We start from the raw sequence: 22,269 nt of genomic DNA on the forward strand, positions 1-22,269 counted from the left end.
GCAAGTTTCAAATGCAGATGTCCTGTCAAGATCTGGCATACCCAGCTTCATAGCAGTCCTCAACAGCAGACGACTACGATAGCTTGGTCATGTGAGAAGAATGGGTAATGAACATCTTCCCAAAGAAATCCTCTTCAGTGAACTTGTCATGGGGGTTGAGAACAAGAGGAAGACCAACGCTAAGATTCCAGGATACATGCAAAAACATCATGAAAAACTTCAACATCGATCCAAAATCCTGGGACCCCTCTGCATCATCAGATCGAAATAGCTGGTGACGATTGCTATGACAGGGCACATCGTCCTTCGATAGCATACATGTAAGCCCTGCAAAAGAACTTCATCTTAGAAGGAAACACTCAGATTCAAGAATTCAGAAACTGACATGCAGTTATTGCAATCAACAGTGCAAATTCAATATTGAATGGACAAGCCACGAGAGAAGCTGCAGACTCAAACACTGCTCATAGATCCTCACCATCACTGCTAACTACCATCTCTCAAGATGAAAGGGGCCATATGTATGGCTTTGCATTGCTTAGATGGTATAAAGATTTTTCTAGTTAAGTTTCAAAGGTAGCTTGAAGAGAAGTACATGCTTTTAACTTCAGCTCTTCCATAATTTTCCATCTTAGTTTCTATTGCAGCACAGAGAACAATAAGAAGCTACAGACTAACATGGCTACCTCTCTGATATTGCAGCATAATGAGCATGTGTGAAAGGCCTGAATTTGTACAAATTAAACTGCACGTTTTAGAACAAATATGAGCTTATTACTATTCAGACACATACAGCTCCAGTTGTGTCTAGTATTAATTCAGCTCACTAGCCTATTTTTTCTAAATTTTGTCAATACTACCTACAGATCAAATTTGCTAGAAAAGTGCTCTTTTTTCCCATTTTTGTTTTGTAATTTATATTTGAGAAACAAATGGCTCTCTGTTGCAATCTGTAGCAGAACAAATACTGGAGTAGACACTGGAATTACAATATTATGTCAGACCGGAAGCCCCTTTGGCCCAGTATTCTCTATCCAAATATGGACATTACCACATATTGTAGAACAAAAAAGCAATCAAGTAGCACTTTAAAGACTAACAAAATAATTTATTAGGTGAGCTTTCGTGGGACAGACCCACTTCTTCAGACCATAGCCATACCAGAACAGACTCAATATCTAAGGCATAGAGAACCCTAATAAATTATTTTGTTAGTCTTTAAAGTGCTACTTGATTGCTTTTTTATTTTGATAGTATATAGACTAGCACGGCTCCCTCTCTGATGCTGTAGAACAGTGGTTTTCAACCAGTGTGCCATGAAAACTGTCCAAGTGTGCTGTTAAACTTCATCAATTTCCCTCTCTGTGGCTCTTTGCTGGGGGGAAAAGAAGGGGAGGAGGAAAATTGCCTGAATCCCAGCTGGAGTGGGGTTGGTTAATTTCCCTCTGCTATGGCTCTTTGCAGAGCTGCTGTGAGAGGAAATCCCAACACCGCAGAAGACCTTTCGTGCCAGGACGCCCCTGAATCATAAAATCATAGAACTGGAAGGGACCTCAAGAGGCCATTGAGTCCAGTTCCCTGCCCTCCTGGAAGGACCAACCACCATCTAGACTATCCCCAATAGGTGTCCATCTAATCTGCTCTTAAATATCTCCAGTGATGGAAATTCCACAACCTCCCTAGGTAACTTATTCCAGGGTTTAACCAACCTAAGTTAGAAAGTTTTTCCTAGTGTCTAATCTAAACCTCCCTTATTGCAGTTTAAGCCCATTGCTCCTTGTCTTATCCTCAGAGGCAAAGGAGAACAATTTTTCTCCCTCCTCCTTGTAATCCTCTTTGAGGTACTTGAAAACTGCTATTATGTCCCCTTTAAGTCTTCTCTTTTCTAAACTAAACAAACCCAGTTCTTTCAGTCTTCCCTCATAGCTCATGTTCTCTAGACCTTTAATCATTCTTGTTGCTCTTCTCTGGACCTTCTTCAATTTCTCCATGTCTTTTTTGAAATATGGAGCCAAGAACTGGACACAATACTTCAACTGAGGCTTAATGAGCACTGAGTAGAACGGAAGAATGACTTCTCATGTCTTGCTCACAACACTGCTGTTAATGCATCCCAAAATCATGTTTGCTTTTTTGGCAACAGCATTACCTGGTTGACACATATTTAGCTTGTGAGTCCACTATGACCCCTAACTCTCTTTCCACAGTACTCCTTCCTAGATGTGTATGAACCTGATTGTTTCTTCCTAAGTGGACTACTTTGCATTTGTCCTTATTAAACTTCATCCTGTTTACCTCAGACCATTTCTCCAGTTTGTCCAGATCATTCTGAATTATGAGCCTATCCTTCAAAGCAGTTGCAACCCCTCCCAACTTGGTACCATCTGCAAATTTGACAAAGGTACTCTCTATGCTTATTAAGGAATGGCAAAGAGTGGGAGGAGGCCTGTTGGAGCTGGGACATGGTTTACCTGCTGCATCCTGGCTCCAATGGGTTGGTAGGGAGAGGAGCCTGCTGTCTGGAGCCACCTCCTCCTGCTGCAAGTAATCAAGTAACTGCTGAAAATTTCAATCACTGAACATCTCTAGCATGGCATGTATTCACCTGCCCACCTTTTGTTTTTGACCTGTAGAAGACTGTTTTCTGTAGTGGATTTGAAACATTAATGTATTGGATCCTTGTTTAGCTTGTTATATGCACTACTATGCATTCTAGGTACGTAAGTGCAGCTAGCAAAACTACCCTATCCCGGAAGATCATCTTGGTTATTATGACAGCCTTGCAGCCCACTAAGATGAAGGACAGCCACTCATGTGGTCCACTTGCTAGCCTAGATTACCCAACACTGTTTTAGAACAGTGATAACGCTAATAAGTCACCAGGGCCAGATAGTATTCACTCAAGATTTCTGAAGGAACTCAAATGTGAAATTCATAGAGTCATAGAATCACAGAGCTGGAAGGGACCTCAAGAGGTCACGGAGTCCAGCCCCCTGCCCCAAGCAGGATCAACATCAATTAAGTCATCCCAGCCATGACTATGTCAAGCTGGGACTTAAAAACTTCTAGGGATGAAGATCCCACCACCTCCCTAGGCAACACATTCCAGTGCTTCACCATGCTCCTGGTGAAGTAGTTTTTCCTAATATCCAGCCTACTACTCTCCTTCTGTAACTTCAGATCATTACTCCTTGTTCTTCCATCTGTCACCACTGAGAACAGTTTCTCTCCATCCCTTTTAGAGCACCCCTTCAGGAAGCTGAAGGCTGCTATTAAATCACCCCTCAGTCTTGTCTTCTGCAAACTAAATAAGCCCAAATCCCTCAGCCTCTCCTCATAGGTCATATGCTCCAGCCCCTTAATCATTTTCGTTGCTTTCTGATCAACCTGCTCCAGCACATCCACATCCTTTCTATATTGGGGGGCCCAAAACTGAATGCAATGCTCCAGATGTGGCCTCACCAGTGTCAAATAGAGGGGAACAACCACCTCTCTAGATCTGCTCAAAATGCTCCTTCTAATGTACCCCAATATACCACTGGCCTTTTTGGCTACAAGGGCACACTTTACTCATATCCAGACTTTCATCTAATATAATCCCTAGGTCCCTTTCTGGTCCCCAGTCTATAACAATGCTTGGGATTCTTCCATCCCAGGTGCAGTACTCTGCACTTCTTGTTGAACTGCATCAGATTTCTTTTGGCCCAGTCCTCCAATTTATCCAGATAACGCTTGATCCTCTCTCTATCCTCCGATGTGTCTACCTCTCCCTCTAGCTTGGTGTCATCTGCAAATTTACTGAGGGTGTAATCCAGCCATCATCCAGCTCACTAATAAAGATGTTGAACAACACCGGCCCCAGAACCAAGCCTTGGGGCACTCTACTTGAAACTGACTGCCATCCAGATATTGAGCCATTGACTGCTACCTGTTGGGCCTGACCATCAAGCCAGCTTTCTAGCCATCTCATAGTCCATGTATCCAATCCATACTTCCTTAATTTATGGGCAAGAATGTTGTGGGAGACTGTATCAAAAGCTTTACTGAAGTCAAAGTATATCACATCCACTGACTTCCCCATGTCCACAGAGTCAGTCACCTCATCATAGAAGCTAATTAGACTGGTCAGGCAGGACTTGCCCTTGGTGAATCCATGTTGGCTACTTTTGATCACTTTCCCCTCTTCCAAGAGCTCTAAAATGGATTCCTTGAGGCTCCCTTCCATTATTTTTCCAGGTACTGAGGTAAGGCTGACTGGTCTATAGTTCCTTGGATTGTCCTCCTTTCCTTTTTTTAAAGATGGGCACTACATTTGCCTTTTTCCAGTCATCCGAGATCTCTCCTGATCTCCAAGAGTCTTCAAAGATAAAGGCCAAAGGCTCAGCAATGATGTCTGCCAATTCCCTCAGTACCCTTGGGTGCATGAAATCCAGACCCACGGATTTGTGTACATTTAGTTTTTCTAAGTTGCTCTTAACTCGTTCCTTCCCCACTGAGGGCTGCCCTCCACTTTCCCATACTGCATTGTCTAGCACTGTAGTGTGGGAGCTGTCCTTGACCGTGAAGACTGAGGCAAAAAAAGCATTGAGTACTTCAGCTTTTCTTACATCATCTGTCACTAGGTTACCTTACTCATCCAGTAATGGCCCCACACCTTCCCTGATAACGCTCTTATTGTTAGCATGCCTGTAGAAACCCTTCTTGTTACCCTTCACATCTCTTGGCAAGCTGCAGTTCCAACTGTGCCTTTGCTGTCCTGATTACTGCCCAGCATTTCCCAGCTGTATATTTACACTGCTCCTTAGTCATCTATCCAAGTTTCCACTTCTTATATGCATCCTTTTTGAGTTTAAGCTGACCAAGGATTTCTCTGTTAAGCCAAACTGGTTGCCAACCATATTTGCATTTCTTACTATGAAGTGGGATTGTTTGTTCCTGTACCTTCAGCAAGACTTCTTTAAAACATTGCTCTCTTCATTAGGTGGATCCCATCTCTTCCTAGCAATCCCTGTTCCTGAAACAGAATCCCATGGTCAAAGAAACCTAATCCTTCTCTGCTACACCACCTAAGCAACCACACATTTACCTCAGCAATTCGACAATCTCTACCCAGACCCCTTCCTTCTACAGGTAGGATGGATGAGAACACCAATTGTGCTCCATAGCCTTTGATCTTTCTACCTAGAAAATTGTAGAACTACTAACTGTAATGTATAACCTATCATTGAAATCACCCCTGTATCAGATACGCTGAATAAAGCTAATTAAACTCAAATTTTTACGAAGCAGTCTAGAGGAGATTGTGGCAATTGCAGGATGCTGAGTCTAATTTCAGTGCTTGGAAAAATGGGTCAAAACTATAGAACAACAGAATTGCCAAACACATAATTTGTTAGAGAATACCATTTTAGTAAAGGGAAGTCATGTCTGACCAATCTACTAGGGTTCTTTGAGGGAGGCAAGCATGCAGGTGAGGTGAGCCAGTCAATATAGTGTATTGCATTTTGAGAAAGCCTTTTCTAAGCTCTCTTACCAAGGGTTCTGCAGGAAGCTAAGTAGTTGTGGGATATGAGGGAGAAGAGCCTCTCACAGATCAATAATTGATAAGAAACAAAGGTAAGAATAAATGTTCAGTTTTCACAATGGAAAAAAAAAAGTGAGATGCCCTAAGGATCTGTATTGAGATCCCTGCTGTTCAACACAATGATCTGGAAAAGGAGGTGAAAAAAGTGGCTAATTTTCAAGACAATACACAGCTATTCAGGATTGTTAAATTCAAAGCAGACTGTGTGGGGTTATAATAGGAGTGACAGGGCAACAAAATGGTATTTGAAATTCAGTACTGAGAAGTGCAAAGTTAGGCACACTTGCAAATTCAGCCCAATTATCTATATGCAATGATGGGTTCTAAAGCTGTAACCACCTAAGAAAGATTACGAGTGAACATGCATAGTTCTCTGAAAACTTCCTTTGAATGCCCAGACTAATACAGTAAACCCTTGATTTTCTGGACCCTGATTTAGTGGACTTTGGGAACAATGAACATCGACCAGACCCCCGTTGTTCCCAAAGCCAGCTTAATCAGGGCCCATAAAATCCTAAATCCCACTTCCACCCCTCCACCCCAAAATAAAAAAGTAAGGGATTTACCTGAGCCGCTGGAGCTGCCATTGCCTGGACCATCACTAGTGCTGGAGTCACCGTACGTTCCTCCCACCAGGGTTTGGGCATGTATGCAGGCAGCTGGTACTCACGCATGCCTCCACCCTGGTGGGAGGAGTGTGTGGTGGCTCTGGTGGTGGCAGCAGCTCCTCTAGCTGCATGGAGGGGGGCTTCCTCCAGCTGCACGCAAAACTGAGCTCTGGCTCCTCCAGCAGCAGGTGAATAGTGGGATTTTTTGTGGGTGGGGAGGGGAATTGGGGGAGCCTGACAAGGTGGGTCTCAGTAAATCTTCCTGTTTAATAGGATTCCAGGTTTAACACGCTCCCCCCCCGCACCATTCAGTCCATTAAATCAAGGTTTTACTATAATATGTTAGTGATTATTAGAAAAGGGATAGAAAATAAGACAAGATATTATAATGCCACTACATAAATCCATCATGCGCCCTTATCTCGAATATTGTATTTGCTTCTGGCGGCCCATCTCAAAAAGGATACATCGAACTGGAAAAGGTTCAGAGAAAGGAAACAAAAATGACGAAGATTATGGAACTGGTCCCATACACTTAGAGCCCTGTGTGGATACAAAATTTGTATCCATATTTGATCCAGGGATATCTGCATCCACAGATTTGCAGGGCTCTATCTATGAGGAAAGATGAGGGTTGTTCATCTTAACAAAGAACAAACTAAGGAAGAACCTGATAAAAGGCTATAAAATTATGACTGGTGTGGAAAAAAGTGGATAATAAGAAACGTTGTTTACGCCTTTCCATAGGTGACACTCGGTTTTCACATTGTGTGAAATTAAGAGGCATCAGGTTTAATACAAACAAAAGTGTATGGCCTTTCACACAAAGTACAATGCTCATGGAAATCAGTACCTTAGGATGTTATGATGGCCAAAAGCATAATGAGGTTTCGAAAAGAATTAGGTAAATTCACGGAGAATAGGTTCATCAATGGTCATTTAGCCAAGATGGTCAGGAAGCAATCCAATGTTCGGGGCCAACCTAAACCTCAATGTCAGAAGCCAGGAGCAGAAGATGGGGTTGATCACTCCAGAATTGCCCTGTTCTGTACACTTACCCTGAAGCTCAGGTATGGGATACTGTCAGAGACAGGATACTTGGCAAGACGGATCTAGTCTTACCCAGTTAGGCTGTTCTTATGTTCTTGGATATTCCTAACTCAAGGGAGATGGTAGTACTGATTTACCTTTATTGGAGATTTGTATTTATATTTTTAAAAAACACGCGGCAGCCTTAGAATAAATTGATCCAGGCAGACCAACAGCCAAGTATGTTAATCCAAACTGGGGAGAAGGGGAAATAAGCAAGCTTTGAAACACTGAAGACAAAATATAAATTTCATCATGTTTTATTATGAAAAAATACAAAAACATTCTCTTTCCAATTCTCAAGTCAAAATACATCTTCTAAACCATGATATTTTGTAACAGCAACAAAGGGTCCTGTGGCACCTTATAGACTAACAGAAAAGTTTTGAGCATGAGCTTTTGTGAGCACAGACTCACTTCATCAGATGCACATTTGATATTTTGCAAATCTCAGTAATCACTCCATCATTCGCCATTCCTAATCAACGCAGCCTTTGACTGCATTTTTCAATAGCACCATAAATTGGAAGAAAAAAGTGATACGTCTCTAGACTGTTTAGATTTATGGGCTTCTATAGTTATATAAATCCCCAGCTTGTCAAAAACCTGCTCACAGTTACCCTTACTGAAATGAGCAAATCAGACACATTTTTGAAAGTTAGCATTGAAAAGCATTAGGCTATTATATACTGAAGAAACACCATAGGTAGCTTCCAATTTAGCATGGGCCTTGACTCCTCTGACATTTGCTACAAACCACAGGAACGCAAATAAAGTGACACTGAGGATTAAACCAAAGAAAAATGCCAGATATGAGTGTTCCCCAGGTGCAGAGTGCATCAGGAGAAGATGCTCTAGCTGTAGGAGTAATCAGCATAAAAAAGGATGACAGTGCCAAAATTAAATTATTCACCAACAGCCATAGGAATAACAAGAGGCCTTAGTCCAATCAAAACTAATCCGTTCAGTCAGGTAAAATTATGTGGATTATCAAGTCACTCATGCAAAATTAAACTGTAGGTTTCTGTTAGCATCTCACTGCTAAAGGACACTGTCCCTAATCAGCTGAATGGGAACCATCACCGTGGACCAGATTTTGCTGGAGGCCCGTGAGATAATGCAGAAAAACCCTTACCACAAACCTATATGCAGTAAAAAGCCCACTATACCTCTTCCTAATGCTTCTAGATTAAAGCTTCAGTTTCATTTAAAAAGTATTACCTTCTAATATGTACTGATTTTTCACAAAACCCTGGGCCATGTCATAATCCTCATCTCAGAGTAAGAGATACCAGCAATGAAATCATAAAACACCAGCCATGATAAGCTAAAGATTGCCCCGTCGCTGTCCTGTGTGCCCTGGTCAGTGCAGGCACTAAAACAAATCAAAGAGACAATTGCATCATGATGATATCCTATCATCATACTCCTGCCACAGGCTTTGGGGATCTCAAAATAATTTTCAGTCATTAAGTTTAGTCTCATCACTCCAGTGAGGTAGAAGTATTAAATCCATTTTAGAGATGGGAAACAAAGGCACAGAGGTGACTTGCCTGTAGTTGGACAGCAGCAATGTGTTTGAAATCAAACTCAGATCTCCGGATACTCAGTTTACTTAGCTTTAGGCCGAGTTCCTTTTCATGGACCATGCTCCTTTACAATACTAGTTTGCACTTTTCAAGCACTTCTTATCCAAGGTGCATCACAACATGCTTTCCAGCATGTGCTGGAGAGATAGGGGAATTGAAGAGAGAGAAATCAGAGCCACCATCTGATCGGGATGGCTGATAAATCCCAAATAACGAGAATGGAAAGTTTCCTAGAAGTGGTCAACGCCATGGTTTAAAAATCACTTTCCAATATCTGATCTTTTGTGCTGGCATCAAGGAATTACTGAGAAGGTGATCAGAATGAATCCAAAGATTAATGTGAGGTCAGGATGAAGGTTTGGGGTCAGGACTGTCATTAATGGAACTGATTGTCCTAAAATGATATCACCATGGTGTATATGCTGACAATGCATTAGTGTTCAGAACTAAAAAAAAAAACCAATCAAAATCTGCCTCTTCTTTTCCTGGTCAGAATTCATCCCGCAGCCTTGGAGGGTGGTCCATGCCAAAAAATGAAGAGGGCTTCCCATGCACATCACGTTCTCGTTTTACAAAGGCAGTAAATGAAGAGACACAGTTCCCAATAAAATGGTCAGATTGACCAAGGATATACAAGTCTATCTGAGCCACTTCAGGCTGCAAATTCACCACTTTGATCTGCAAAGTGAAAGAAGAACAAGATAATCCAGCCATCATACAGAACAGATGAGAGTTTTGGCCATAACACAGGAAAGAGGTACAAACTGGAATCAGTCTAAAACTTGCCCTTTCAAAGACTTCCAGCAAGCACTGCTGTTACACAGGCATCTCATTTCAACCCCGGTCCTTGCAAACACACAGGATATTTTGCTTCTGGAGGAAGCTGATCTCTGCAAAGCATCCTTAGTGCCTTAGTCTTATTGCTGTGGATAAAGCTCACTTCTTATTCTATGCATCAGCAATTAGCTTTCCTAATATGAAGGTAGGCAGTCCCTGAAGTTCACACTGGTTTAAACTAGAAATACTTGGAAATTTTACACCCAACCCTTATAGTCCAAGTAGTAAACTTACAGGGGAGGATGAAAAGTATTTGTGCTATCATATTTTCTGTTTTTCCCAAACTTATTTTTTTCAATTTAGCTGATCTATTTTTCCCGCTCACCATCATCTGGGCGGGGCTCCACAGCCCTGAACCTGGGTGAAAAGTGATGTACACCATGTCAACTGATGGGACAGGGGTAGGGTGACCCTCTGTCCCATACTGGGCTGGACAGCCCCATATTTCAGGCACCAGAAAGGCATCCCGACTTATTTTTAAAAAGGGGCTAATTGCCCTGTATTTGCCCCCCACCCCACAGAAAGCACATACATGCTCTCTGGACACAGGAAGAGGGAGCCAGCATGGGGCCCTGCAAAGATAAAGGTAGGCTGGGGCCCGGGAGGTGGCTTCTGCCTGCTTCCTGGGTCCCCAGGGCTCAGGGAAGCACCAGAGGCTACCTCTAGCTTCCTGGATCCCTGAGGCTCGGGGAAGCCAGGGGAGCACCGGCAGCTGCTGCCTCCTTCCTGGCTACCAGAGGCATGGGGAGCCAGGAGCCCACCCATGGCTGCTGCCGGGTTCCCAGCTACCCATGCCTTGGTGGAGATGGAAGGAGCTGCCCCTCCATCCCCATACCTCCCTGTCTTGTATTTGGGATAGGGAGATATGGTCACCCTAGACAAGGGAGAATGCTGGGATTCTTAAAATGTTAGAATTATTTACCTAGGAGCAAACTCTAGTTCTGAGCACCCCAATTCTTAGGACGCTCAGAACCTCAAAGGATCAAGCCAATAAACATCCAGTCCTTAGACACTCACTGAACTATCTACCTCAATGTTACTGCAGCACCAGGGCAAAAAGAGCACTTCCCGTCATCTGCTGATCCATCAGTCAATTAAACTGAACACACACAACCCAATGAAATGTCCAGAGCATGAAGCAGCAGGTGTTGCACTAGTAGGGGAAGGATGTTATCAGAGCAGTCCTGTCAGTGGTAGAGTCTGAAAGACTTACCTTTCCTTTGAAAAGCTGCTGTATTTCTGTAGTATAGGGCTCAGAATCAGTGGCAATGTAGACTGACTTAGCATCCACTTTCTCCACCCAGAGCTTGAGTGCACGCTTGATCTCCTTCAGGTCTGGTAGGCACATATCCATTGTGAGAGGTAGAACACTGTTTCGGTCATAGCCTACGCACTGTGGCGAAGCCATGAAATGAGATCCAGCTGTCCCGTCCTTCAGCATATTACATGCATTTTTCTATTAGGCGACAAAAAGAGAGAATACACTATGCGAATGGCAACACTTAAAGGAACTGACTCCAAGACAGGCAGCACTGCCAGTGTCCAAACACAGCCGATTATTGAGTGCAAACTATGGTTAGACTCTCATCCCAGAATGAATGACCATATCTGGACTACTCGCTGTTTCTCTTGTGGGGATGATGGTTGCCAGTCCAGCTGTGTGGTGATAATACTGACTGCATGCACCAGACCCACTGAAATCTACATAAGAGTCATACCCAGTCTGAGCCGATCCTCAGATGAATTCCTACGTAGGGTCTAACCAGGAGAGAATGAATATAGGCCTCTCCCTTCTGCACCATCTCATCAGACCACACAACATACTTATGCAGAGGCCGATGCTCCTCTAAGACTGGAAACTGGGCTGGAGCTCCAGGTAGAGCAAGAACAGGGTGCTCTGATGGCGGAAACCTGGAAGGAGAAACAAGAGGAACTCCATGTATTTTCAACATCTCTGGAAAGAGAGAAAAAAAGAAACAGGTGTGCAGGAAATCTTTTGGCCTCCACAGAATGGAAAGAACAGAACAATCCAGCATTGCAGAATTGCGGTAAACCAACAAGCAAAGAAGCAGCTCATGCAGCAGGTGTAATTTCAGATGAAACACTATGAGGAGGTTCCGTGAGTAGCCACTAAAAACCTAGAATTCCCAAATTAGAGCTATTGCAACGATTTTAACCCCACCCCCTCGAGTACCTGCATTAGGATTCAGCTTTTAAGTACATGATCACTGGCATTCTTAAGAACAAATAAAATGCTTTCTTCTCCCTCACCACCATTACAGTTCCCTCACTTCTCTTTGAATCCCTCCATAGCTCATCCCTACCCTCTGTCCTTGTGATCTCTGGCCAGTTATAGCCACTACATCCTAAGGGAGAGAGAAATTCCTGCTCTCCCCATCTCCTGGGAGGCCCGAGGAGAAATCTAGCTTGTGTGCACATGAGAGAGGTGGGCACTGAACTCTAGCCTTCACTCCTTCACTACAAGTTTCAGTGCTTAGCTAACGACCTACATGCACACTGTAGCCCTCCTTAGCTGTGGACTTCATGATCTTGGTGAAAAATTCTGCAGTAAAAATACTGAAAACAGAGGGTTAGATTGGAAACCATTATGCAACCTGAAATATAAGAGTGTATCACTCCTGCTTTCAGATAAAATGAATCTTCACCATTTCAGCATGTGAATTACACACAACAGCTGCGTCTACACAAGCTTCCTACTTCGAAGGCAGCATGGTAAGTAGGGTGTCGGGAGATTACTAATGATGTGCTGCAGTATTAAAGGGTAAAAGGACTTCGAAGTTGCCTAGGCACTTTGAAGTACTGGCGGATGAGCTGCGGCTACACACAAGCCGGCACTTCAAAGTTTAACACTTCAAAGTTGCCGCGGGGGAAAATTAGCTTAATGAAGTGCTGCGTATGCACCACAGCACTTCATTAGTAATCTCCTGACACCCTATTTACCATGCCCCCTTCAAACTAGGGAGCTAGTGTAGACAGTCAACTTGTAGTAACAGGACAGTGCTTTGTACCTCTGCCTCAACACCAAATCGGAAGTGAACTAATGAAATTTGAGGGACATAATGATGACCAGGGAGGTTCAGGCTGGACATCAGGAAAAAGTTCTTAACTGTCAGGGTGATTAAACACTTGAATAAATTGCCTAGGGAGGTTGTAGAATCTCCATCATTGGAGATATTTAAGACCACGTTAGACAGACATCTATCGGGAATGGTCTAGATCATGGTCTCCCAAACTGGGGGCATGAGGTGACCAGGCCCCTCCCCAGTCATTTGCCCCACCCAAAGAAAAAGCCCGCCTTTGTTTTCGGCTCCTAGCTCCTGCCATTTTACGTGGGCAACCTGGCACAGCTTTTCTAAAAAGCAGACAGCTGGCGAAGACCCACATGGAGCTAGCTGCCTCCTGCAAAGGTGAGTGAGTGTGGGTTGGGGAGGACTGAGGGAGGAGGATGGGGTAAGAGTGGCGGGGCTGGTGGTGCCTAGCTTTGTGGGAGGGGAGGGGAGGGGAGGGGAGGGACTCGGGTGGCTGGCTTGCAGGGCTCGTGGGGCTTGGATGGGGGGCCTGGCATTGCAAGCTTGGGCTCAAAGGTGGACCTGGCAGCACATGGCTCGGGCAGCTGGCCCCGGCAGTGTGGGGCTCGGGCAGCTCAGGCTGGCGGGTGGGCGTCTGGCCCTGGCAGTGTGGGGCTTGGGTGGGCGACTCGGGCAGCTGGTGGGTAGGTGGCTGGACCCAGCAGCACGGGCATCTGGCCCACAGCTTGGGCAGCTGACAGGTGGGCAGCTGGCCCTGGCAGCAGGGGGCCCCAGCAGCTGGCCAGCTCTGGCAGCGCAAAACCTCAGGTGGGTGGCAGCTGGTGCGGGCAGCTCTGGTGGCTGGCATGGGGCTCAGGCAGCTGGGGCAGCACCAGGTGCCCGTAAGGGGCCCAAAAAAAAAAACCCCACTATTTGTACTTATTTTTAATTTTTCTATTTGTTTTAAATTACAAAATTGAACTTTTTGTTAATAGGGGGTTGGATGATGGTAAAGAAGAGGTGGGGGGGCTGTAAGGGTTTCTCAAAAATTGAAAGTGGGGCATGATGCTGAAAAATTTGGGAACCACTGCTCTAGATGGCATCTGGTCCTGCCGTGAGGGCAGGGGGCTGGACTCGATGACCCTTCAAGGTCCCTTCCAGTTCTAGTGTTCTATGATTCTATAAGAAGGCCCTAACATTCACAGTAGTGGATTACTTAACTAAAGAGTACTGATTTTTCTCATCTCAGGTGAGAGTAGTTTTGATAACCAGGTTCTCTGTAGTAATAAATATTAGGCCACTTGTAGCTCTGATAACAGGAGGTGGATAATGGACAGAAATGTAGCATACTTTTGTTTAGTGTTTAGTTTAGCGTTACCTTTGTTCACTAGTTGAAATCTGAATTATTGCTTATATACTTCTGAAGAGCCAATAAACATGGCAATTAAATGTTAACACTTATCAGCTGGCATATCATTCAATTTTACATACTTCATACATATTGGCCACAGGAACTAATTACTGGGCCAAAGCACTGGAAACAGCTTTGAGACTTTTGTCTCTGGGTTACATGGTCCTAGTTTAACCTTTCGATTATCACTTTGAGCCATGGCAAATGACATCTGGACTCTACAGTGTGACTAGGGAAAACGTTTTCACGAGTACCACTCTGAGTGCCTACACATGTTCAGCTACCGAGATCACTGCTTCAGCACCATGCACAGCTTCCTCAAGCTCTTGTTACCTTTGGATCCAGTGGTCCTTGTAAGAGACACTGAAGGAAATGCCTCCAAAGCGCTCAGACTTATTGAAGTCCACATTGAATTGATCCCAAAAGGGACCAAAGGGATTTCCATCCTGCAAAACAAAGATAACTGCTCATTCAACACAGCATATGGAGCCTTTGGCTGTGTGCAATTAACAGGACCCCTGATCTTAGAGCTGGAGTCCAAAAAGAAGTGGAAAACCTAGAGAGATCTACAGCCAGAATTCTGCTACAGAAAGATATGCTTACCCAGGGTTGACTGCAGCCTGGCATGCTCACTGCCTAACAGCTTGCTGGGAAGGAGATAAGCTAAAAGACCCTTAGATTTAAGTCAAAGAATATTCCAAAAGCGCTCCTAAAATATATCAAGTCACAGGGGAATGCTGTGCTGTGACCATTTGTCCTGCAGGAGGCAGGCTTTCAAAATCAGCTGGGGGTAACTGTCATGTGAATGTGATATGTCTTGTTTTCACTGTAAGGTACTGTTACTATGAATATCATAAATTCACTCAAGCATACAACCCTACTGACTCCCAGCTCTTCACTGTCACAACCAGACCTGAATGTAAGTACCCCACAGATGGGTTCTAGAGGAAGAATTGCACATGAATGGATTGCCTGTAATGTCCTGCAGAGTAAATATCTGGGATAGGCAGGGGAAGAACAGACCCATACAGTGGTCTTGGACACCAAGCCTTTGGAAGGTCCCAGAATAGCAAATAAATACTAGTTTCAGATGCAGTCTTCCCTCTTACTTAAGCTATCAAAACAGGAGCAAAACACTTACCTTCATGGGACAAGTTCTTTTGTCACTGCTTCTTTGAGCTGCTGCTTCAAAGCAGTAAGCCACTCGCTTGCCAGGAGGCCAGTGAATGGGTGCTAATTTCTTCATGAAGTCCTCCAAGCTGATAACCCGGTGATATTCTAAGAGAGGTTCCAACTTGAAGTATTCCGTGTAGGAAACATGCAGCTGTGAATGAGAGAATGAATCTACTCAGTGCAAACGGAAGTCAGTCCCAGCTAAATCTCTACTCATATGAATGGAGAACACTGCCATCTGTACGCTTCTCTTCATAGTGACAGAGGATGAACAACTGAGGACGTCTTATGATCCAAGTAAACATAGGCTTTAGAATTCACAACTCTACAAAAATTTGATGAGGGTGTGAACATGAGAATCTAGACATCAGAAGAGGGGCCTTGCAATCAGGACTCCTGGGTTCCCATCTCCAACACTGGCACACTGAAATCTTGAGCCATAACAAAAATAGGTCCTGATATTTAACTCCCAAGCACCCTAGCTGTGTCTACACGTGCCCTCCTTTTGGCGGGGGCATGTTAATGAAGCACTTTGGCAGATGCTAATTAGGTGCTGACATGAATACGCAGTGCCTCATTAGCACAATGGCAGCTGTGCGCGATTTGAAAGTGCTGCTTTCATAGTGCATGCCGCCTATGTAGATGGGGGCCTTTTAAAAGGACCCCGACTTCAAAAGCCCCTTCTTTCTAAAACCAAATAGGAAGAAGGGGCTTTTGAAGTTGGGGGGGAGGGTCCTTTCAAAAGCCCCCATCTACACAGGTGGCAGCGTTCCAAAAGCAGAACTTTCAAATCATGCATGGCTGCCATTATGCTAATGTAGTAGTAGTAGGCATCCTTCGGTCTGCATAGACTATGGATCACGCCCTTTATAGTTTCAATTGAGGACTTCATTTACAGCGTCTACTGTGACTATGAAGGCCCACACGAGAGTGACAGTCCTTGCTGCATCTCTTGCAGATGTGGTGGGTGTCTGGTAAGCCCTTAGTGTGCTTTCTGTGCGCTCACTTCTCCTCTGCTAGCTGCCTGATCTTCATCTCGCCCTTCTGAAGGCCCTTGTGTAACCCCTGCCTCCATCTGCTGCGGTCATCTGCTAGTTCTTCCCAGTTGGCCAGCTCGATGTCTACCTCTCTGAGGTCTATCTTGCAGACATCTTTGTAGCACAACTGGGGGCATCCGGGAGGTCTTTTGCCAGAGGCTAGCTCACCATACAGGATGTCTTTTGGAATCCTTCCATCATTCATCCTGTGGACGTGGCCAAGCCAGCGGAGCTGACGCTGTCTGAGGAGGGTGTGCACGGTTGGGATTCCAGCTTGCTCAAGGACGGCGGTGTTGGTCACTCTGTCCTTCCATGATATTCCAAGGATGCGCCTGAGGCAGCGCAAGTGGAAGACGTTCAGCCTCTTTTCCTGGCGGGCATACAGGGTCCAAGTCTTGCTGCCATAAAGGAGGATGCTGAGGATGCAGGCTCTGTAGACTTACATTTTGGTGTGAGTGTACAGCTTGTTGTTATTCCACACTCTCTTGCTGAGTCTGGACAGAGTTGTGGCCGCTTTTCCGATCCTCCTGTTTAGCTTGGTGTCCAACGACAGGGTGTCAGTGATGGTGGACCCGAGGTAAACGAACTCGTGGATGACCCCTAACGTATAGTTGTCAATGCTGATTGATGGGGATTCAGCAACATCCTGACCAAGTACGTTTGTCTTCTTTAGGCTGATGGTAAGCCCAAAGTCCTTGCATGCTTTGGAGAACTGATCCAGCAGTTTTTCAAGCTGGTCTTCTGTGTGAGACACTACAGCAGCGTCGTCTGCGAACAGCATGTCTCTGATGAGGACTTCCCGCACCTCAGACTTAGCTTTCAGCCTTGTAAGGTTAAACAGTTTCCCATCAGATCTTGTGTACAGCAAGATGCCCTCTGTTGAAGATCCAAAGGCATGCTTCAGGAGGAGTGCGAAGAAGATCCCGAACAATGTCGGAGCAAGCACGCATCCTTGTTTGACGCCGCTCCTGATTCTGAAAGCATCCAATAATGCGCCGTCATAGTGGATGGTTCCTCTCATGTCTTTGTGGAACGACTGGATCATCTTGAGTAACCATGGAGGACAGCCTATCTTGTGGAGCAGTTTGAACGGACCATCCCTGCTGACCAAGTCAAAGGCCTTGGTCAGGTCGATGAAGGCTATGTAGAGTGGCTTCCTCTGCTCCCTGCATTTCTCCTGCAGCTGCCTCAGAGAGAAGACCATGTCAATGGTAGACCTCTCTGTGCGGAATCCGCACTGCGATTCGGGGTACACCCTCTCAGCAATCTTCTGGAGTCTGCCAAGGATGACGCGAGCGAACAGTTTACCAGTGACGCTTCGGAGGGAGATTCCACGGTAGTTGTTGCAGTCGCTTCTGTCTCCTTTGTTCTTATACAACATTACAATGTTAGCGTCACGCATATCCTGTGGAAGCTCACCCTCTTTCCAGCACAGGCACAGTAGCTCATGTAGGGGTTCCAGGAGTGTGTCCGCGGCACACTTGATTACCTCTGGTGGTATACCATCCTGGCCAGGGGCCTTTCCTGCTGCAATGCTGTTGATGGCTCTCTTCAGTTCAGGTGCTGCATATTCAGGTCAGCATCTCATTAGCATCTTCCAAAGTGCCTCATTAACATGCCCCCTCAGAAGGGATGGGGCACATGTAAACACAGCTCCTATGAACAGTCCGGGATTAACCGTTATATATTATGTAAGTATTATCTTCATTTTACGATGGCAAAATCCTGTGAAGTTATTACAAATACTAAGCCACATGAATTTTATAATGTGCTTTGACATGTTCAGGTGAAATAAACTATATAAATGCAAAGCTACTCTAAAGAGAAGAAAACCAGTGTGTGCACTTATCACCTAATGGGAGTCCACAAATGCTGCACTTGCATCCTGGTTGGCCTGTGAGAGGCACTCCTAAGAACAATAGTTATCACCTTGACTTTTATACCCCATCTACAACAGACTGATACTTTTATAAGAGTAACACTGGGCTTTGGTTACAGGGAGACAAAGTTCAGGGACAGGAGGATTAGACAGTAATTGTTTGAACTGCAGCTGATGCAAATCATTCGGTAATACAGTAAGGTCTCAGAGTACACAAACCCACAGTACGCGACCCAGCCCTCACGCAGCTGACCCCCAATTCCTACAGTAAACCCTGGAAATGTGTGATTTCCAGTTGTGCTTAACTCCCTTCCACCACCCGGCTCTGGCTCTGGCTCTGGCTCAACACCCCCGCCATGGCCCCAGCTCACCCTCCCCCCAGCTCTGCCCACCACCCATGCATAGCTCCTGCTCACCCCCACCCCCACCTCTGGCTCCAGCTCACCACCGCTCAGGCATGACTCTGGCTCAACCTCCCCAAACCCAGGTCAAACCGCCTGCCCGCTCACCACCTGCACGTGGCTCCAGCTCAACCCCACCCCGAGCTCTGGCTCCAGTTTAACCCACACATGCATGGCTCTGGTTCAATCACCCCCTCCTGCCCCCCTGTTCAAACTCCTCACACACGGTCCCAGTTCCATCCTCCCACCCCGGTTTAAACTCCCAACATGTAGCTCCAGTCCAACCCCCGCCCTGGTTCAATGCCACCCCACCCCCCCGGCACGCAGCTCCAGTTCCAACATCCCACCCCAGTTCCAACTTCACCCCGCGTGCAGCTCCAGTTCCATCCTCCCGCCCCAGTTCAAACCTCACCCCGCGTGCAGCTCCAGTTCCATCCTCCCGCCCCACTTCAACCCCCCCCGCGCGCAGCTCCACTTCCATCCTCCCGCCCCACTTCAACCCCCCCGCGCGCAGCTCCACTTCCATCCTCCCGCCCCACTTCAACCCCCGCCGCGCGCAGCTCCACTTCCATCCTCCCGCCCCACTTCAACGCCCCCCCACACGCAGCTCCACTTCCATCCTCCCGCCCCACTTCAACCCCCCCCCACACGCAGCTCCACTTCCATCCTCCCGCCCCACTTCAACCCCCACCCGCGCGCAGCTCCAGTTCCATCCTCCCGCCCCACTTCAACCCCCCCCCGCGCGCAGCTCCAGTTCCATCCTCCCGCCCCACTTCAACCCCCGCCGCGCGCAGCTCCAGTTCCATCCTCCCGCCCCACTTCAACTCCTGCCGCGCGCAGCTCCAGTTCCATCCTCCCGCCCCACTTCAACCCCGCCGCGCGCAGCTCCACTTCCATCCTCCCGCCCCAGTTCAACCCCCCCGCGCGCAGCTCCAGTTCCATCCTCCCGCCCCAGTTCAACCCCCCCGCGCGCAGCTCCAGTTCCATCCTCCCGCCCCAGTTCAACCCCCGCCACGCGCAGCTCCAGTTCCATCCTCCCGCCCCACTTCAACCCCCCCGCGCGCAGCTCCAGTTCCATCCTCCCGCCCCACTTCAACCCCCCCGCGTGCAGCTCCACTTCCATCCTCCCGCCCCACTTCAACCCCCCCGCGCGCAGCTCCACTTCCATCCTCCCGCCCCACTTCAACCCCCCCATGCTCAGCTCCAGTTCCATCCTCCCGCCCCAGTTCAGCCCCCCCCCCCCACAGCTCCAGTTCAAACCCCACCACGGCCAGCTCACTCCTGCACAAACCTCCAGCTCAACTCCACCCTTTACACCCCTGCCGCCCTAACCCCCGCCCTCAGGCTTAGCTCACCCGCGCCTGCCTCTCATGGCCCCAACCCACTGCCAGGCTTAACCCTCCCAACTGTCCCCCACCCCACCCCAGGACTTACTTTTCTGCTGCTTCTCCAGCTGCAGAACATGTGCTCCGCTAGGGAAAAAGCCGGACCCCCACTTACACAAAATTTGGGTTATGCAAGGGTGCGTGGAATGGAACCCTTGTGTAACTCAAGAGTCTACCGTAATGTTTTCCAATCACAACACTGATTCTGTTATCTGGGATACACTTGAGATTTTTTAAATGGTTTAAAAACACCTCTGAGTTAGTATGTATTCAACATTCGTCTGTGTGAGAGCATCTACTGGTAGGGAAAGGATCTAGCTGAATAACTGTAAAAATTTAAATCTCCGGGGTATCCAGAGAACTGCTTTGGTAGATGCAAACAGCAGGACAAGAATCCCCATGCTGCCTTGGCACTCCGCTTTAGTTGGAGGGACTATTTCTATGGGCACAGTGGAAATTCAGTCCCCCCCCTCCATTCAGACCTTGGAGCCTCTGTTGAAACTGGCAATAATGAAACCAGATAGTGCCAGTGGCATCATGCAAGATCTATCCATTGAGAGCTACTGTAAAATAATCAAACTCAGGAGTCCCTTTATATATGTGTATCAGCACATCCTCTCTCTTCTAGAATGCTGTAGCAGAGGCTATCTTTATTTTGTTTCCTGCACACCAGGGAGCAAATTGTTGGTGCTTAATAAATAACAATAATGCTGAAGATTGGTTTTCACATTTCAAAGTCAATATCCAGAGTCAATCTGTGAATATGCAAGCAACCATGTAGAAGCCTGTCTCCATAGACTGTTAAACTGTAAACTGCTTAGAGCAGAGACTATTTGTTCCTTTACACCTGTACAGCATTTAGCATTTTTGGTTCCAGTTGTTATATTAAGTCATGCCAAATGTACTGAACGTATTAATCAGGAACACGTGTGTAGCATTACAAACATACATTTGTAGATCCCAACATGAAAACATCGATGGACCGAACAGAACTCACATTGGTATAGGGAGGCCGGTGGTGTCGGTACTCAATCCAGGGAGGGACAGCCAGGGTACGATTCAGCATCTTGGCAAATGCCAAGGAGCCCAGGAAATGATCTGCCTGGTTCCCAAATCTCCCTAAAAGAGTGACTAAGAGCTAGATTTATTGGCCAAATTAGACTTGCTACAACCCTATGCCCTCCCCTGTTTCTGTGTCATCACAAAAAGCCAAGGTTTTCAGGAATTACAGGGCTCTGGGGAAGATCTGGGACCCAAGACATGTTGGAGTGGGATGAGGGAAGGTCCAGATGGAAAAGGAGAACAGGTGGAGGGTGATTCAAGGAGGAGAGACTGTTCGGTTGAGAGAAGGGAGGAGGGAAGAGTGAGGTGTGGCGAGCTGAGTCCCTAAGACGGCCGGGTTCCTGGGGGCTGAAAGGAAGAGAAAACAATGGACCTGATGGTAGGGGATACTGAGAGGAAATGCTAAAGGGGCCAGGACCTGGAAAAGGGACATTGAGGGAAAGTAGGGGCAGCAACTCTAGGGAGGAGCCCTGCTCCAGGGAGCAGCACTTTGAAGGGGTTCAGGCTCTGGGGAGAAGCCCAGGAAGGGGGATGACAGCGGTCTGGCTCTGTTGTGGCAGGAGCCTGGAAAGGGGAACCCTCGGACGAGTTGCTCTGGGGAGGATGCTGGGGCGGTCAAGTATGAACAGGAGCCCAGAAAGGAGGATGCTGTGGGAAGGGTCTGGCAGGGGCCCAGGAAAAGGGACGCTGGGGAGGTCGAATCTGGGGGCGCAGCTGGGGGGACCCAGGCAGCGGCCGCCAGGGGTGTTCTGGGAAAGGGGCGCCGGGGGCACGCAGGCCCGGAGGAGAGGCGCTGGGGCGGAATGGGGAACACTGGGAGCCGCTCTGGAGGAGGCCGGATGGAGGGTAGGTCTGGGAAGGGGGACGCCGAGGGGGGCCCGGCGGGGGGACCCCGGGAAGAGGGGCGCTGCAGAGGTCGGCCCGGGAGAGGTCCGGGTAGTGAGGGTCTCACCCATGCAGGGGCAATAGAGCAGGTACCCGGCCGGGTCCCAGGCGGGCGCCGCCGAGCCGCTCGCCGGTACCAGCAGGAGCAACAGCCGGAGCACTAGAATCCCCATCTCCGCCGGGCAGCAGCCAGGCGCGAGACCTATCCCGGCATGCACCGGGCTCCGGAACGAACGGGACACTCTAGCGGGAGAGAGGACCATAGAGACGGAAGGGGCGCGAGCGAGCGAGTGCGGCGTC

The 22,269-nt window shown here is 47.2% G+C and overlaps 1 protein-coding gene across 1 annotated transcript; it reads right to left on the minus strand.

Annotated features, from left to right (window-relative positions):
- Nucleotides 1–7,531: 7,531 nt before the first annotated feature.
- On the minus strand, nucleotides 7,532–22,173 carry POFUT1 (protein O-fucosyltransferase 1). Its single transcript, XM_075011673.1, has 7 exons — nucleotides 22,037–22,173; nucleotides 21,020–21,141; nucleotides 15,289–15,471; nucleotides 14,481–14,593; nucleotides 11,426–11,618; nucleotides 10,921–11,163; nucleotides 7,532–9,548 (listed from the first exon to the last, which is right to left on the minus strand). Exons 1-7 carry the CDS (start codon nucleotides 22,140–22,142, stop codon nucleotides 9,360–9,362), a joined length of 1,149 nt encoding a protein of 382 aa, XP_074867774.1. The 5' UTR covers nucleotides 22,143–22,173; the 3' UTR covers nucleotides 7,532–9,359.
- Nucleotides 22,174–22,269: the final 96 nt, after the last annotated feature.

Source organism: Carettochelys insculpta, chromosome 17 (assembly GCF_033958435.1).
Source record: "Carettochelys insculpta isolate YL-2023 chromosome 17, ASM3395843v1, whole genome shotgun sequence".
NCBI lineage: Eukaryota > Metazoa > Chordata > Testudines > Carettochelyidae > Carettochelys > Carettochelys insculpta.